General features: G+C 39.2%; 1 protein-coding gene across 14 annotated transcripts in view; it reads right to left on the bottom strand.

Moving 5' to 3' along the window:
• plcb4a (phospholipase C, beta 4a) overlaps positions 1-19,214 on the bottom strand; it is a 568,665-nt gene that overhangs the window by 238,266 nt on the left and 311,185 nt on the right. For 13 of the 14 annotated variants that reach the window (XM_072265513.1, XM_072265516.1, XM_072265515.1 and 10 more), the window contains one exon: positions 4,355-4,452. In XM_072265513.1, the coding sequence (XP_072121614.1) occupies positions 4,355-4,438 (84 nt within the window). In that variant the 5' untranslated portion in view covers positions 4,439-4,452. Of the gene's footprint in view, positions 1-4,354; positions 4,453-14,083; positions 14,306-19,214 lie in introns of those variants that run through there. The other variant, XM_072265521.1, reaches the window with a different exon arrangement.

Here is a 19,214-nt window from a genome sequence, read left to right on the forward strand (position 1 = left end):
GGAAAAGAGAGGATATGAGATGGATCCAGCAGCTAAGACTAAGAAAAATCCAAAGAGGTTCTATCACTATATTATGAGTAAAAGGGTAACTGGGGAGAGATTTGGTCCCCTTAGCGAACAGCAGGACTGCCTATGTCTCGGCCCACAGGAGATGGATGGGATTTTTACTGAGTATTTCTCCCCAGTTTATGAAGGAGAAAAGCATAGTTGCTCAAAAAATAAGGAAAACAAGTGATGTTTTGAAAAATATTCAAATTACCAGGAAGGAGGTAGTTATAGCCTTAGATTCATTAAGGTGGATAAATCCCCACAGCTTGAAAGTGAACCTTGGATAATGGGAGGCTCGACGTAAAGGCCCTTGCACAGAGATTTGCTTCATCATTGCCACTGGTGAAGTGCCTGAAGGCTGAAAGGTGGCTAATGTTTGTCCTCTTCTTTAAGGGTAGCAAAGACAAGCCAGGGAACTACAGGCCAGTCAGCCCGATATGAGTAGTGGAAAGTTACTGAAGAAAATTCTGAGAGTCAGGATCTACCAGAATTTGGATAGACATCCTAAAGTTATAAGATGTCATCATGGCTTTGTGCATGGAAAATTGAGTTTGACGAATCTTTCAGAGCTTTTTTTTTGAAGCAGTAACCAAAAAGGGTAGGTGAGGATAGGGCAGTAGAGATCGTCTATCCAGGTTATTGACATGGTCCTTTGTAGTAAGCTGGTCTTGAAGGTTAGGTCCCATGGAATCCAGGGAGAACAAGTCAGATGGATTCAAAATTGCTTCAAGGTAGGGAGCACAGGGTAGGGACTGAAAGTTGTTTGTGGGAATGGAGGCCAGTGGCTGTTGGTATGGTACAGGGATGGGTATTGGGACCCTTATTGATCATGATTTATGCAAGTACTTTGAATGTGAATGGATAAGGCTTGATCAGTAAGCGTACAGATGACACAAAATTTGGAGATTGTTGTTGATAGTGAAGAAGGTTATCATAGATTGCAGGGGAATTTTGATCAGTCAGGGAAGTGGGCCAGGGAGTGGCAAATGGATTTCAGTAAAGATAAGTGTGTGGTGATGCATTTTGGAAAGCCAACCCAACGCTGGACTTGCACTATGAATGTTAAGGCAATAGGGAGTACAACAGAACAGAGGGATCTGAGAGTACAAGTGCACTGTTCATTGAAAGTGGTGTCACAGACAGTGAAAAGGGTGTTTAGCACATTGTCCTTCACCTGTCAGGTCACTGAGTATCGGAGTTGAGAAATTATGTTCCAGCTGTCGTCATTGGTGAGGGTACACTTGGAGTACTGTATACAGTTTTCTTCACTGTTATAGGTAAGGTGTGGTTAAACTGATAAGGATGCAGAAAAGATTTGAAGATGTTGCCAAGACTACATGGTCTGAGTTTTAGGGAGAAGTTGAGCAGGCTGGGTCTTTATTTCTTAGAATGTAGGAGGATGAGAGGTAACAATGGAGGTTTATAACATCATCAAAGGCATAGACAAAGTGTATGGTAGCAGTTTTTCTCCAAAGGAGGCACAGATTTAGGATGAGGGTAAAGATTTAAAAGGGATCTAAGGGGCATTTTATTTTTTCTCTCAGCAGATGATGCATATGATAGAAATGATTGAGGCAGGCACAAAAGTATTATTTAAGAAGCACTAGAAAGGCATAAGCAAGGGCAGGGCTTAGATGGAATGGGTCAAGCACAGGAAATTGGGACTAGATGGGTGGGCACCCTGGTCACCCATAGTAAAATTGCATGAAGCTGTTAGGCCAAAAGGCCTGTATGCACGCTTTTCTACTCTTCTTCATCTTCTTAAGCCTATCACCCCTACTGGGACAGAGGTCACCAATAGCAGATAGCCAGAGTCCTCCATCCTGGGGCGATAGAAGGTTGATCAGCCCTGTGGTTTCCACTTTCACCACCTGACTTCATATGGTGAAGATCCTTTCTCTCCCAGGGATAAGGGTTTTGGAGTTTCTGCTGCCATTGCTGTAGCTCTGGGTTTATATGGGATGGGGTTGCTATCCCCATGCCCAACCCTCCTCCTTTCGCAGCCAAGCTTGTGACCTTCCATGGCGGAGTTTTATATTACTTTGATATTTAAAACCATAGAGCTAATTCTTTTGGTTTTCTCAAACTTTTATACAGTCAACTGAAGTTTAAATAGTAGCCTCAAATTAAGGATACTTTTCTGGCAACAATTTGTTATCTGCAAATGACTCCTGCTTTGCATCAGACATGAGGGTTTGCTCATGTGCAAACCCAATACAAGATGAAGGATCCTGATGAAGGGGTTCAGCCCAAAATGCTAACTCTCCATGATACTGAGTTCCTCCAGCACTCTGTGTGTGTTGCAAACAAGGACTGTTCAACCTCAAAATTTACATTTGCTGCTGACCAAACTGGCATTATTCTGGGATTCTTTATTCCTACATCTTTGGTCTCTGATCTGTCCCTGCTAAACTGGATTGATAATATTCTCAAACTGTGTGCTATTGAACTTAATCTGTATATTCTTCACCTTCCAGGAAGGTCCAGCAAATGACAGTTCAATAACTATTAGCTTGGGGATTTCAGGGTTTCTCAGAATTTTAGGAATGTTTATCTGCCTTCTTTGAATTTTACAGCACTTTAAAGGCATTCATCCAACGTTTTTGAAGGAAGCAATTTTATATGAAGAGATTATTCCTTTTGCTTTAATGAGTTGAAAACTCTTGTTTTTCATATTTAATTTTAGAGTCATTTTTCAATATTATGATTTATTAAATTGAATCTAGAGAATACAACACAAATGGAAGCCAGAGTGGAAAGGTTGGCCCTCATGCCTGCTCTATTATTCAAAAACATTATGGCTAATTTTTTTGTCCAATGTGATTTGCTTATACTAAACCCCATAACTTTTGATTCTCTAACGAAAAATCATTGGTTTTGGTCTCAGACACTGAGGTTTTGATGCTCCCCTGAAGACTAGAGTAAGTTAAAAGAAATTTTAGAAAGCTATTCAACCCAGTGCAATAAAACAATTAGCTACCATTGAATGAGAATACTCTGCATACGAAAGTGGAAGATCCAAATCAGCTGTGGAAAACTCACTGATCATCTTTCAGATTACCTCCTCACTTGTGTGATGTCTTTGTCTTTTTTTGCTGCTTGCTAGGTTTTGTCCATTCATTAGTTTACAGATTGTTTTAAAATTTATGGATGGTCCTTACAGCTTCTCTCTCCTTGGTGCTGAATGGATAAATTCATGGGCTCAGCTATTCTCAATTAGGCCAACAAGATCGTTGCTTTCTGGGGGAGCAGGGGGTGGATGTGAGCTTGAGTTGAATGCATTAAGCAACAAGGTTTTTAGTTTTTAATCACTCCTGATAACACAGGTTGCAAAGGAGAATTCCCAATAAAGCTGAAGAATTAGCTGGAAGATAAACTGCCAGGAGAATGGTTGGTCCCATTTGGAAAGGAGCAGGTGCTGAGCTGGTAAGAGCCCATAGAATCTGGAGAGGGCTTAGTGCTCCATTATAACACTAGTCACAAGGGCCAACCAGTTCTGACCTAAAATGCTTCCATTTACTTCCTGTTATTCATGTTTAAATGGAACAACCACCTTTGCATTTCAACAGGTGGACGTACTTCAATGTGGATCACTTGTGTTAATGAAGAAAAGGCTACATATCCTTTTCAGGTTGTGACTGGCCAAGCAGTGTCAGGAAAAGGCTGTAGAAATTAACACAGCTTTAAGGTTCCATTCTACAAAGGATCTTAATACTGATTTTCTAATTTATTACAAACTGGTATTATGTTGGCACACCACTTCTGCTGAATTTTGATTCATAATCTTTCAAGGCATGCTCTGCAAGTTCAATGAATTTCATACAAATTAGTTGGTTTCTGAGCTGACTCTAAAAATTAAATCCCTTGAGCAAATGGTCTCATTTATTATTTCTTTTCCTTCAAGTTAAAAGGCATTTTCTCCACTTGCTGGATATAATAGTATATAGGGTGTTTATGAAGAGCATATTACAATGTTGCTGCTCCAAGCACCAGAAGCAATAATCTTTCCACTCTGTTTGTCAGACACATAACACTGATGCATTGCTATACAGAATAGGCATGGTTTCATCAGGTAAACAGAGCACCAGAGCATGAAAATAGTGCCTATATGGTGATTTCATTGTGCTGCTATTGGAATATGTACTGAATAAAGCCTGCAATTTATGTGATTTCACAAGGTAAGACCATCAGAGAGAAAAAAAATACTTCTGCCATTTGTGATGGGTCTACTTGGCCTGAGTTTAAAATGGAATCTTATTATGTTAATCATGTTGAAAAAGTCACTTATTTTTAACATGTTACTTACCTCTTCATATCTGTCAAAAACAGCACCTTCTTGCAAAAATGCTGGAACAGGCTTCTGCCACAGAAACTCATAAGCTTTTGCCATGGTTGTTCAGAAACCTGAAACAAAAGCAAATGACTGATTAGTCCTGTGAAAAATTTAGCAACATTGTGAAGATTCTATAGCATGGTGATTAGGTTCAAAGTAAATTCATTATCAACGTACACAATGTTACCATTTCCTAACTTGAGATTCATTTTCTTGCAGGAATTTACAAAAAAATAATGAAATACAATAGAATTTACTAGCAGCCGAAAAGGCTGGATAATCGATCTGGAGACACAAATTTAAGTATCACCCTGTCAGCTTGGAATCTTAAATTCAGTAAACTGAATACTCTATTTAAAAAATGCTATTGCTGACAACAATGACCATGGTAGAGATCTACCTAACTCCTCCAGGAAAGGTAATATGCTGACCAAGTATTATGTGATTACAGACACACAACAATGTGAACTGACCTTTGAGTATGTCTTCACAGTCATACTGTTCCAGCACAGCAAGACTAGGTACAAAGACAATATGACATAGGAGGAAAGTTAAGCCATTTAGCCCATCAAGAATGCTCTGCATTCCCATCGTGGCTGATTTATTTTCCCCCTTAACCCCCCTCTCCTGCCTTTTTCCCATAACTTCTGAGGTCCTTGATAATCAAGAGTCTATCAATCTCCACTTTAAATACACACAATGTCTTAGCCTCCCCAGTTGACTGTGGCAATGAGTTCCACAGGTTCACCACCCTCTGGCTGAAATTCCTCCTTGCCTCTGTTCCAAAGGGTCATCCTTTTATTCCAGGCTGGGCCCTCTGGACTCCCCCACTATTGGAAACATCCTCTCGACGTCCTCTCTATCTAGGCCTTTCAAAATTCAGTAAGCTTTAATGAGATCCTGCCACCACCCCCCCAACCCCCCCATTTTTCTGAACTCTAGCAAGTACAGTCCCAGAGCCATCAGAAATTCCTCATACGCTAAACCTTTCATTCCTGGGATCACTCTCATAAAGCTCCGCTTTACCCACTCCAATGCTAGCACGACCTCTCTCAGATAAGGGGCCCAAAACTGTTCAAGTCCTCCAAATGTGGTCTGATTAATGCCTCAAGAAGTCTTAGCATTACATCCTTGCTTCCATATTCTAGTCCTCTTGAAACCAACGCTATCGTTTATTTTGTGTTTGCCTTCCTCACTACCGACTCAACCTGCAAATTAACCTTTAAGCAATCCTGCACTTGGATTCCCAAGTCCCTTTGACCCTCCAATTTCTGAATTTTCTCCCTGTTTAGAAAATAGTCTACACCTTTATTCCTTCTACCAAGTTGCATGACCATCCCCTTCCTTACAGAGTATTCCGTCTGCCACTTCTTTGCTCTTTCTCCTAATCTGTCCAAGCCCTTCTACAGACTCTCTGCTTCTTCAACACCACCTTCCCCTTCATCTATCTTTGTATCATCTACAAACTTGGCCACAAAGCCATCAAGTCCATCATCCAGATCAGTAACATATAACGTGAAAAGCAATGGACTCAACACTGACCCCTGCCAAACACCACTAGTCATCGGCAGCCAATTAGAGAAAGCCCTCTTTGTTTTTATCAGTATTAGCCTTCTGCCACTCAGAAATCTTCTGCCCAAGCTAGTAACTTTGCTGTAATACCATGAGCTCTTAACTTGTTTATCAGTCTTATGTGCGGCACACCTTGTCCAAGGCCTTCTAAAAATTCAAGTAAACAAGGGTGCTATGGTTGTGTAGCAGTTAGCACGACGCTATTACAGTTTGGGGGTCAGAGTTTGGAATTGAATTCTGGTGTCCTCTGTAAGGAATTTCTGTATGTCTTCCCCATGGAATGTATGCGTTTTTTTTGGGTGCTCCAGCTTCCACCCACAGTCCAAAGATGCATTGATAGGTTAATTGGTTATTGCAAATTGTCCCATGATTAGGTTAAGTTTAAATCGGGGTTGTCAGGGTTTGCTTGGCACTGCAGCATCATGAGCTCTGGCCTCCCTAACATCAAGGAAGTCTTCAGGATGCGATACCTCAAAAAGGTGCCATCCACCATCAAGGACCATCACCCAGAACATGTCCTCTTCTCATTGCTACCATCAAAAAGGTAGTACAGGAGCCTGAAGACACACAAACCTAGGTATTTCACGACATATGTCAGTGATATTAAACCAGGAAACCATACATTGATTTCAGCCCGTTTTACCCTGTGCCTTCAAGTGGCCCAAAACGTAATCCTTAAAAATGGACTCTTAACATCCTGCCAACTACGGACGTCAGGCTAACTGGCCTATAATGTCCAGCCTTTTGCTTCCCTCCCTTCCTAAATAGCAGAGAGGCATTTGCAATTTTCAGTCCTCCAGAACCATTCCAGAATCTCATGATACTCTGAAGTTCATTACTAATGACTCCACTAGATCTTCAGCTAGCTCTTTTAGAACCCTGAGGTTACAGGCCATCTGGTCCAGGTGACTTATCTACCTTCTGCTGGTCTTGTCAGAACGACTGACATCAAGCAATTGAATAAAAATAGTCATTTTGATCCCTTATTTGACCAATCAAATTGTTCAATGCAGCCTACAATGAGAAATGTCGTAACTTTTGGCACAAGCACAACCAAATAATTCTGAATTTCATTTACAGATGTAATAACGTCCTTTCCGTATCCCTTGTATCCTAATACTTAATAGTTTGCAGACCTGAAAGCTCCTAAAAATTAATGGTCACCAAGGCCAGAAAACTCATTAATAACAGGGAAAGAATGGGTGGAATTCTAAGTTTGGTGCTTACAGCCCAGGAATGCATTGATCCTATGGTTGACAAGCGCAGGTTCAAATCCCTCATTTGCTTTTAGGTAATCATTTGTTCTCTAAAAGGAAAATTAATTAAATCCTTTCTCTACTACTAATAGATTATCTGCTGCTACTGGGAGAAAGGAAAATAGAAAGAAGAATAATTCACTCCCCAGTGACAAAGAGAGAGCAAATTTCAATAAAATCAAGAGCAGGTTCCATTCTGTTCTAATGAAGAAAAGTACAAGGTGCAAGTTCACTGGCGATTCAAAAATAGAAAATCCACCAAATTATTATTCAAGACCCCAAGATCCTGATCACACTTGAAATTCATTTTTGCTGCTAGGTATTTGTCCTTTTTCTCCTTTTGATAAGTACAAATGAAATAATGCTGTGGAAATTTTCATTAAGTTTACAAACTGTACTATGCACTTCCCAGACTTGTATTCAGGGCCATTTAAGAGAAGGCAGTAAGAACCCTCACCATTCAGAACATGCCTTCTTCTGAATACTACCCTCAAAGAGGAGTGATAGGAGCTCATATTCAACATTTTTGGAACAGCTTCTTCCCCTGCCATCAGATTCCTGAGAAGTTCATGAACACTACCTCATTATTCCTCCTTTGCACTATTTATTTTTTGTAACTTACCATAATTTGTTTTGCACTGTACTGCAGCAAAACAGCAAATTTCATGGCATATGTCAGTGATATTAAACTTCATTCCAAGCTTCAATAGATTTACAAACTGACATGCACCTAACATACTACATTATGTCACCAATACTGTCAAGTTTTAAGATATGAACTTGTAAATTTATCAAGATAGCCATAATTACTACCGCTTAACTATAGTTATGATAACCGTAATTACCATCTCTCTGGCCCTAAAACATAATGTCATTTTTGTATATTGTTATTCCTTTAGAAAATCTTGGGATTTAAAAAAAATCTAAATATGCAAATAATTTCCATTATTTTGTATCCTTGACTTCTTGACCAACAGGTTGCAATCAGTAAGGATAGGCAGCATCACCTCAGACTCCTATTCATTTACAACACATACATCAAAACATACAGTGAAATGCGTTACTTACGTTACAACCAACACAACCCAAGGATGTGCTGGAGGCAGCTGTTAAGCGTTGCCACACATTCCATTGCCAGCATAGCATGTGCACTATGCTCAGCAGAACAATACAGAAAACACAAGTAACAGAGCAACAACAGTAAAATAACAAACAAGAGAAATAAGTTGTTCATGATGAAACAAGACTTCATCATGAGTCCTGACGAAAGGTCTCGGCCTGAAACATCAACTGTTTACTCTTCTCCATAGATGCTTCCTGGCCTGTTGAGTTCCTTCAGCATTTTGTGTGTGTTGGTTGAATGGCAAAATAAGCCCTGTACCTCCCTCCTACCTACCTACCTACACACGGAGGCCTTCAACCCCAGGACAGGCCGTTTTCATCCTCCATCCTTCAGTGGACTTGGACTTGTAGACATTAGGCCTTTAACCTCTCCAGCAGATTCGCAAACTCAGGCCCTGGCCACTAGGCCTATACTTTGATCAATCTACAGCTTTGATCTTCATTTGCGACCCCAGGACTTGCCAATGACGACAAGTGAGGATCCTAGATGAAGGCTCCGAACACTAGGCCTCGAACTCTGGTCTTGCTAATTTGTGTGCGTAGAAGGTTACTGCCTGCATAGAATTCCAGTCCTGGAACCCACTGACAAATCTCCAACCCTGTGGGGTGGGGCCATCAACCCTCATCTTCACTGGTCTGCTGGCCCGACATTCAACCATGGTTGTCGGAGTACAGAAAGGAACAGAGAGCCTACTGACAAAGTGTCATGACAACAAACTCACCCTCGATGTCAGCACAACAAAATAACTGGTCATGGACTGCAGGAAGGGAGCAGTGCACACCCTCCTGTTTAAATTAAAGGTGCTGACATAGAGAGGGCTAGCTACAAACTCTGAGCCAATACACCATGTAAGTGGGATTGTAATGGATCAGTTCAGTCTGAGCTTCAAGATGCAACACAGTTTCATTTTCATCAATTTCTCTGTCATGATAGGCCTGCAGTGGGAGGCAAATGGGAAGTAGAATGGAATATCTTTGTAGGACTGGAGAGAGAAATAGCATACATGTGATACAAAGATCACTCTTGCACGTTAGCTTAGCTGATTATAAGGTAAGGCTGAGAGAGTTTGTCGGTCTAACTGCGTAGATTATTGGCTGCAGTTTAAATTATTGCAACAAGAACAGATAATAGGTCAGGCAGCAGCTGTGGAAAGAAAAGTATCTATGTTTCAGGTCAAAGACTATAACAACTGGAAAAGGGAGATAGTTTTAAGTTGCGGAGATGACTGGGAGATGGATAGAGAGAAAAAGGGGAATAACTGTGATAGGGTGAGACAAGTCAAATGGATTGAAGTTAGATGGTGATTTTGTTTCTTTATTTGAATTCTGTGCTGTTGGTCATAAAACAGCTGGTCAGGCTGTACTAAAGAGAAAAATACTGAGTGAATTTCAGAGATGGATGACTTAAAGAGAAGCGTAAAGTTCTGATACAGATGGAGAAATTAAGTTACCTGAGGTCTGAGAATTAGCTATCTCATCCAGAAGGAAGATGAGACATTTTTCCTCAAGTTTGTACTGGGCTTCATTGTAAACCATGGGAAGCTACAGACAAATAGGTCTGAGTGGGATTGGGATGAAGAATTAAAGTAGTAGGCTACAGAAAACCCACAGTCACTCGAGGATTGAAGCAAAGCAATCACCTGTCCAGGTTTTGGTTTCTCCAAAGTAGAGGACATCACATTATGAACACCAAATGCAGTACACTAAATTGGAAGAAGTGAAGTGAATTACTGCTTCACCAAGAAAGAATGCTTCAGTCCTTGTAGGGAAGAGAAGAGGCAAAAGGGCAACATAATATTGCATCTGCGGTTACATTTCTGTTTCAGATAGCTAGCAACTGCAGGTTTTTAAAAGATATTTTAAGCTATTGCAAAGCAAAACTGCAACAGCGAAAGACCTACAAGTTCAGAAGAGGTTCAATCACTTAACTGGTTCTGACTTAGATGACCTGACTGAGTAGCTCTAGGGACATAACAATCAGCCTTGGCGCCACTGGATTCAGAAGAAGAATACTGGCTGCATTCCCATCTGTGATCATTATCCAGTAACCCTGGCTGGAATTGTACTTGCTGAGCGAGGTCATGATGAGCCTTTAGAATGATAACCCTTTCAGCCATACAGCTGATCAGCATTTACCAAGACTCACAGTTGAACAGTCCACTCTTGGGAATCAGATTTGTGAATTATGTTCCACCAATGAACTCAATTCCCCCAGATAAGGGGATAAATGAAGAGATTACAAATAAAAGATTGCTTACACTTTATTGATAATTTTTCCAAAGCTCACCCCTCCCTAATTAACCATGTACCTCACTGAGGACTGATGTTCAGTTAACTTCTCAAATCTGCACTTTCCCAAGTTAGCAATAGGATGCAAGAAGTTAATATTTTGTGGAAATTTCAGACAAATGAATTAATCCCACAACGCAAAATGAATTCAAGAAACTGCAATTTGAGCAGCATATATTATCAAGTGATGATCAATTGTAAACTGCAAACAATTCTTATGCTGATTTCCAAGATATACCAACATGTTACCAGAAAGCACTTGAATTGTTACCTTACCAATGATACCATGTGCTCTACCAAGCACATTTGATTCAGGGTACCCACACAGTCATTTTTGCTTCTATTCCTGTTTTGTCTCCATTTTAAGAACATGCACTATATAGCTATTGTAAATCTCACAAGCAGACTCAAAGTCTTTGTTTTTTTATTTAGAGATACAGTAAGGAACGCCTTTTGGCGCATCAAGCTGAGTCACCCTGCAACCCACCGATTTAAACCCATAGCGTAATCACAGGACAATTTACAATTAACCTGTTAACCTTTGCAATTTTTGCTCATTTCTTTCTCAAATCCTGCTAAAACATTGTTTACATTTACATCATTATTATATTGTAATTTGTCCTTTACTGTGCCTATTGTCTTGTTTATTAATTATTGTACTGTCTTGCACTGTTTTGTGCACTTTATGTAGTCACGTGTAGTTCTGAAGTCTAGAGTAGTTTTGTGTTGTTTCATGTAGCACCAGGTCCCGGAGGAACGTTGTTTCGTTTTTACTGTGTACTGTACCAGCAGTTATGGTTGAAATGACAATAAAAGCAACTTGACTTGACTCGAATGGGTATGTCTTTGGGCTGTCAGAGGAAACCACACACACACACCCACAGGAAGAATGTATAAACTTTCTTACAGAGGACGCCAGAATTGAACTCTGAACTCCAACGCCCCTGTAACTGTAATAGCGTAATAGCATCAGAAGGGTACGTATATCACAGCCTCATGAATCATGCAGGGCAAAGTACAGAGAGACTTCCAGCCTGTCAAGCCCATCCCATCTCTTGAGAGAACTGTCCATTTCACCCAGGCACATTTTCCTCTTTTGAGTGTTCATCCAAATCCTTTTTTTTTTTGAAGGTGATTATTGGACTTGCTTCTAGCACAGTTTGGGCAGTGAAATCCAGGTCACGACCAAATGCAGCTGGAAAGTGGTTTCCAGATTTCATTACCTACATTCGTGCAACACAGTAATTATGCTCCTTCTTGGTTCAGTCAAGGGCAGCCAACTGATGGTTCAGGTGCAAACTGTGGAAAAGTTGAGGCCTTTGAACTCAGGCACTTTCTGGTCTGATAGGCCATATTATACATTTCTGGTCTGCAGGTTAATAGCAGCTGCAATCTGAGGCAGCAGACTTTGATCTTATTAGCCATTCATTTATAAAGAAGTACCATCAAGGCATGCAAGTATTCTGTCTGAATGAATTCCACAGGAAGTTTAATTTGTTTTCATTTTATATCTGGTGCTACTAATTTATACACGCCAAAGATTCTGCAATAACGTCACTGCACCATACTCCCTTTTTTAAAAAAAAGTCACAGAAATTCTGTTCATTATTTTTGACTTCTCAGCTGTTTCTGTAAGTCTGTTATTGTTAAAGAGCTGAATCCTGCTGACATATGGCATGGGTGTTGACAGTTATTCGGTACCTTGTCCATAAATAGTTACTGCTCTTCATAAAATTTAGAAAACAGTGGGCACTTAGAAGTAGAAAAATATTGCCGGGCACAATGTTTGAGTAAATTCAAACCATAATTCAATACTATCCTTCATAGGCATAACTGGGGCAAATGTCCAAACACGTGGCTCAAGCACAGCAGAGAACTCTTCACCAGCTAGATGTCTCAAAGATATGATCTTCAATCCCACTACAAATTAGCTTCCTTACCCACCCACTCCCCATCCATCTTTGGCAAGTGCCTGAGGCTGAATTAAATTGCTTGCAACCTTAAATTGAATTTGAGAAAGAGTGTCCTCTAACTTCTGATCTGATCGCCTGGGTCCGAAGTTTCTGCCAACCCACTAATTGCCATAAGCAATTAGCATTTATTAACTTTAGAATATGCCTATTTAGATCATTTAAATACTTTCTCTATTCAGTCCAAATCAAGGGCCACCACTCTCTAAATGACTCCTGCTCTGAATCGGGACTGACACGTCAGCTTTTTCACAGAAATGCTATCTGTCAAATGAGATACTAAGATGACAAATTGGGCAAAACGACTGGTACAATTGCCTGCTTAAATATGCAGACTCCACTTCAAAAGTAGTTTATCAACTTTCAAGTCCTTTAGAATATCCTAAGGACGTATTAAAAAGCAATGTAAATGCAAGACAGAGGAAACCTCTTTGGTTCTAGCTTTAAAGGGACATGTACACATCGACTGTACCTCTTCCTATAGATGCTGCCTGGCCTGCTGCGTTCACTAGCATTTTTTGTGTGTGATGCACAATTAAATGCTGATCCAATTCAGTTATTAATCATGAGAAGTTAACTAGGTTATTCTTAGTATCTGAGCAAACAGCTTAAGCTTTTGTAATGTAGCTCCAATGACACACAAATTGTTTATGATAACTGTGATATGAGTTATTACACTGCAATTACCATTAGGTGGCTATTTTAACAGTAACAGCTAATGTATCATTGCTTACTTTTCAAAAATTTGGTTCTAAATTATAGTGCTGATACTTCTACTTCAATGTTGCATATTTAATACATTAAATCTGAATTGTAGGTGATATGTCTGCAACATATAAATTATACAAATGTCCTTCAAGACGTGCATCGAATTCACAAAGGAAGAACAAAGCAGTTCTTTCCAAACTTATTCTGGGAACAGTCACATAATGAACACTTTTCTCCAGCTGTGAGGAGAAAGATCTAGAAAAAAATTGTTTGCTGTGGCATCACACCTAGGGAATCAGTAGCAGCTGTTATACTGTCAGTATCTTAATTTCATATCCTTTTTAGTAATCATTAATGTCATCAGGAAGTAAACACAAAGAAAGTTAACATACCAGGAATCTATTTGATGAATGAATGAAATCTAGAAGGCAAATTATCCACTGACCGTGGTTTGAGAGGCAACTGAATACAGCATTATTGCCCATGACAATACTGTACATGCAACTATTCTTAAATACAATGTGTTCATGCACTGTGCTCCCCATTCCTTCAGCCATCTGGCTTACCTCAGTTAGCTTAGTGCAATCACAACCCCAGCTTTCCATTTCCCCCTCACCCCAACTGTTACTGTGGGCAAACAAAGGAGCCAAAGAAACCAGAGCAGTCACCCATCACACTTGCAATACAGCAACATCTCAGAATAAATTTCTGCTGCAAATCAAATTACATATTATATCTTTCATTGATAGTCATTATTGGAAATGAATGCTAATGGTCGCAATTACCCTTGTATATCAACACCACAGCTGAAGAGAACAGTACAATGTCCAGTTTCTTTCACAGTCCAAGTGTCACTAAGCAATAACTTCTCTGTAGCTCCTCTCTCCAGATTTCTTCCAACACAGCTCTGTGTTTAGTAGTCTAATCTTTCATTGCGCAGAAATGGGCAGGCTTCCAAACTTGTGCATAATAGCCAATGTCGCAGACAAGACTTCGATATCTTCAGAAGGATATTCCAAACAGTTTAATGATTGTAATTTTTTTTAATCTGCATGAAGACTGCCTATTTGATGTAGTTGGTTCTCAGCCATTCAGCTGCTTTCTATTCACACAAACACACCCAAACAGCTAATAACCAACTGCCCATTTCACTAATCTCCGATCCTATTATCATGCCAGAAAATACACAAACAATGTCAACTCCATGACAATGCATTAGAAGTGCAACTTTTCAGCCTTGGCAGCAACATTTCACTCACAATTGACAAATGTATTTCTTTCATATAAAATCATATTTACTGAGGTAAAAAAAACAAGGCTCAAATAGAACTCAGTGCTTAATGCAAGCAAAATAGTACTCACCACCCACTCACTTTCGAGCTGTCAATCTATAATAACCCAAATCCACAGTGCAAAGTACCATGAATTTTTTGATACGAAATTTTGTGATACAAGGAATAATTTCACCATAGGGGTTTTAATGATATATTTAACACCGAGTTTTTACGTCGGAATGAAAAGCATATTACCATAAAGATCAGAGAGTCAATTCTGATCTCTTGCATTCACTTGTGTCTTTCAAAACGACTTCATATACTGAGTTATAAACATACCATTATCCTTCTTTTCTCAAAGAATATTCTGATTCCAGCGATAGACATGGTTAAACGGTGGCACTCTTGGCTTCAAGCTAGGAAGCTGAAGTTACAAACTCCACTTGAAAACTTAACCACATAACTTCAAAGACTCTTTAAGACAGTAATCTGGGAAATGTCCTCCTACAAATGAGATGTTATGCCAAAGTCCCATTTATCCTCAAATAAAATGCAGAAAATGCTGTAAGCACTCAACAGGTCAGGCAACAACTATGAAGCAAGAAGCATTGTTAAGGTTTCAGGTTGACTTTCCATCGCATTCTGACACAATGTCATCGAACATCAACTCGATATGGTTCTCCACATACAGTATGCTGCCTGACCCGCCGAACAGCATTTTCTATTTTATTTCGTATTTCCAGCAATACAATTTCCTGTTACTGGATTGCCATGTCTATTCTACAGGCGGATTAAAATATATATAACTATCACTTAAAGAAAAGTACTAGAGCTGACCTGAACAAAAATGATCTCTCAGTCAGTACAAAGATAGATTATCTAACAATATATCTCAGTTATGTTTGTGGGTTATTATTTGGGATTTGTTTTCTAAAGGCTCTTTACCATTGTAAATCCGTTCTTTAATGTTGAATGTAATACCGGTCAACGTTAAATTGGTGAAAAGCTTAGTGACTGTGAAACAACAGTTACCTCCCATTACACACTCATTACAAACTAAACAGACTTTGACATTTACTTCAAAACACAGCTGATGGATTGCTTTATGAATTGTCAAACAGTACATTCACATATTAATAGACTTCCCCAGTTGAACATATAAAAACAAGGTAGGTTTGGACACAGTAGTGAAAAGAGGATCAATATTAATGAAAACTACAATTTTGAAACAGAACAAAGAAAATAAGGCATTATTAAGTAAATTAATCTGGTGATACCAATGAAAGACTGAAAATTCCCCTCTTCCTTCCCTGTATTCATGGTCCAGTGTCCTCTCCTATTAGGTTCCTTCTTTAACCTTTTACCTCTTCCACCTATAACCACCCAGCTTCTTGCTTAATTCCTGTTCCTAACCCATCCATCTGACAAGCTTGTAATCTTCCCATCCACCCAAGTTCTTATTCTGACTTCTGCCTCCTCCCTTTCGATCCTGACGAAAGATCTCAGCCTGAAATGCCAACTCTTTATTCCCTCCATGGATACTGCCCGACTTGCTGAGTTTCTCAACAACTTTGTGTGTGCTGCTCAAGATTTTCAGCATCTGCAGAACCTCTTGTGTTTGATCTCAATTATGTCTTGTTTTGAGATTCCTGGTAAGGAAGAACCATTACCCAGAGCATTTCTGTTCCTGGGTAATAATCACTGATCCTGCCCAGACCTTCACACTCGGGATACAGTGGGCTATGGGCTTGAGATGACAATGTCTAACTCAGCCAAATAATCCAGTGCTGCATATCTGATGCTAGGTGCGTCTGATGCTGCTACAAGTAAGTTTTTCTTCACAGTTGTGCATAGATTTACTTGTGCAAGTGAGAAATAATTCAACTTTGACTTTGAAATTACCAATGCTTATTTTCTTGGTTCAACTATGAAGAATCAGTTTCACAAGAAACCTCAGAAGCATAGTACTCTTGAAACTCCAGCCCATTATGAACCTAAACATTCAGAGCGGATAATAGCTGTAGGAGGGAATGGGGAAAACATAACTATGAAAAATGTTTTAAAAAGGACCAAATGTGCAGTACAAAGCACGAGTGAGCTATTTGGGCAGCCTCATACTGGAATCATGTTTGTAATAAGCAAAAAGCAAAACAAAACTTCAAATACAGAAAATTTTAACAGAAAATACTGCAGCGATTCAACAAGTCAGGCAGTTTCAGTAGAGAGAATTCTAATTAAAACTGATATTCCACCAAGAACAAGCTGTTGGAAGAATTCAGCTGGTCAGGCAGCATCAACATCAGCAGAGGATGGTTGATGTTTTGGAGAGAGGCCCTGCAGCAGGATTTAGAGAGTAGAGGGGTGCCAGCCTCTATGAAGAAGTGAGGTGTGTCTTTATATTGACTATCTCCCCTCAATAAAGTCCTGATGCAGGATTTCAGTTGAAAATGTTGACTATCCCTCTCCCTCCACAGATGCTGCATGACCAACTTTCTTCAGCAGTTTGTTCTTGCTCCCAATTCCATCGTCTGCATTTTCTTATGTCTCATTCCAAAGATGCTGCCAGATCTGTTCAATACTTGCTGCACTTTCAGCATATATTACAAATGGAACAAGGTTTTTTTTAAGTATTGCATTCTTGACATTTTCCCCTTTAATTTTGTTTTGTATTTTAAAAACAGTACTTTGCTTTTGCTTTCAAACTTCTTCAGCCTGATGATAGTTGCATATTTTCCTTTATCCTCTGAGATTAGAAAGACGGTCTCTTCAATGAATAGGATACTAACTTAATCGAAGCCCGTATAAAAAAAATCCAGTGTGCATGCATTCCTCTTTAAAACTGTGTGTCTCGGTTGTTATTCCTGATGTGTGATAGAGATCAAATTGCTTGAAGCAGGGTGTGACACTGGGAGTTTGGACAATTACAGCATTACTTTGAGACAAACATCCCCAGTTCTTGATTCCCCATGATCCAATCTAAGTTCTCACCGCATGTCAAATAAACAGTCAAGGACTCAATTATAGCTCTACACGTACCGTATCTACATAAATTATATAATTACAATTTCAATGCCAGACTGATAAATAGCTGAAAGCAAATAGCATTCATTTTACACTACTATGGGTTCATAAGTGTATCTCAGTATTTTCTGTTTCATACAATAACCTATTTCTTCAGCTATGAGCCCATATGGTGAAATCTTTTCCATGCATCAGGGAAGATCTGTAACCTTCCTGGCATGCTAAGCTGCAAAAGATAACGTCAAAACATGACAACTATTACTTAAATTATTTTCGACTTCAAGACTACAATTTTATTTTTGTTGTTTGAAACAGTACAATGGCTCTATAAAAGAAAATGTTTCTATGAGGCACTTACATACCCACAAGCTATTCGGCTGTCTTTTCCAATGAGGATATCAGCAAACATATTACCCAATTTCCACATAATAAGTCCCACAGAGGGTTACATGAAAAAGTTCAATTACCTAACTTGTTTTGCATATCACTATAATGTAACTGCAGTTTTTGACTGATCAAAAAGTCCAAACGTTCAACTTTTTAAGCAAATAATACACAACTGAACTGCGTGGGTTATTACAAGACTGCCAGGTCACACCTTCAATGACACTAATTAGCCTGCATTTTCTATACCATTGCATCTCTCCTGGATGGTTGAGATTTTAAACAATTTTTTCTCAACTCACGAACCTTCATGCAGTTTAACTTCTTGCAGCTATTTCAATTTCTTCAAAACTCAGCTGTAGATTCTGTTAAATTGGGAACATACAATTGTAATCTGTCTTCTTCAGCTACCCACAGTACAAATGTGACCCAACTGCATCTATGCCTACCCTGTAGATAAATGAAAAGAATTTGGAATTGAGCCAATATTATATTTCAAAGTCATTGTTGGCAACTTAAAGGTCCTGCTCTCCACGGAAGCTAAACAACCTTTACTAGGTCTGGAAGTTATGATGCAAGATGTTAGACTGCATTCTGTTGAAGATAGATCTGGTTTTGTCCTTTTTATTAAAAAGGTAGATCCTATGCTTAGCTTTGCTGCAGTTCATCACCAATAAATAAAATAAATGCAATGGCTAATTTCCCCTCCTGGCAAAACAGACTTGACAAGTGAAAATTTATTGGCAAATGTAGTTGGGAGCTGATGACAATGGCTTAATAACAGCTAAGAAATGCTCTGCTGGCAGACAAAATTATTTGTCTTTTATTTGAGTTTTGGGTTGCACAATAATGGTTAAACGTGAAAGAAAGTCATGGCCAAAGTGAATCAGAGAGCAAATTCTCAACATCTCGATGGATTTTGTGACTGTAAGACTACCAAGGCCCCAATCTGGCAACAAGCTATTTATTGTCATAATAAGAATTAACACTAGTGTTGATTTAGCTTTAAGGAGGAAGAATACCAGAAATTATTTTGAAATAAATAAGATAGACAAAATTGCTCTAAAATGATAGAATAGGGAAACAGGAAATTCTGACAGCCTTTGAAAGAGCTCATACATTACTTCAAACCACCAGCAGCCTTCAACAGCAGTAGGGAAATAGGTCTCTAAAAACAGTTGAGTGACAAAGCAAAGAAAAATAAATCTTTTTTTCAGAATCCACAGGCAAAAAAAGA

The sequence above is a fragment of the Mobula birostris genome, chromosome 8, assembly GCF_030028105.1.
Source record: "Mobula birostris isolate sMobBir1 chromosome 8, sMobBir1.hap1, whole genome shotgun sequence".
Lineage (NCBI taxonomy): Eukaryota > Metazoa > Chordata > Chondrichthyes > Myliobatiformes > Myliobatidae > Mobula > Mobula birostris.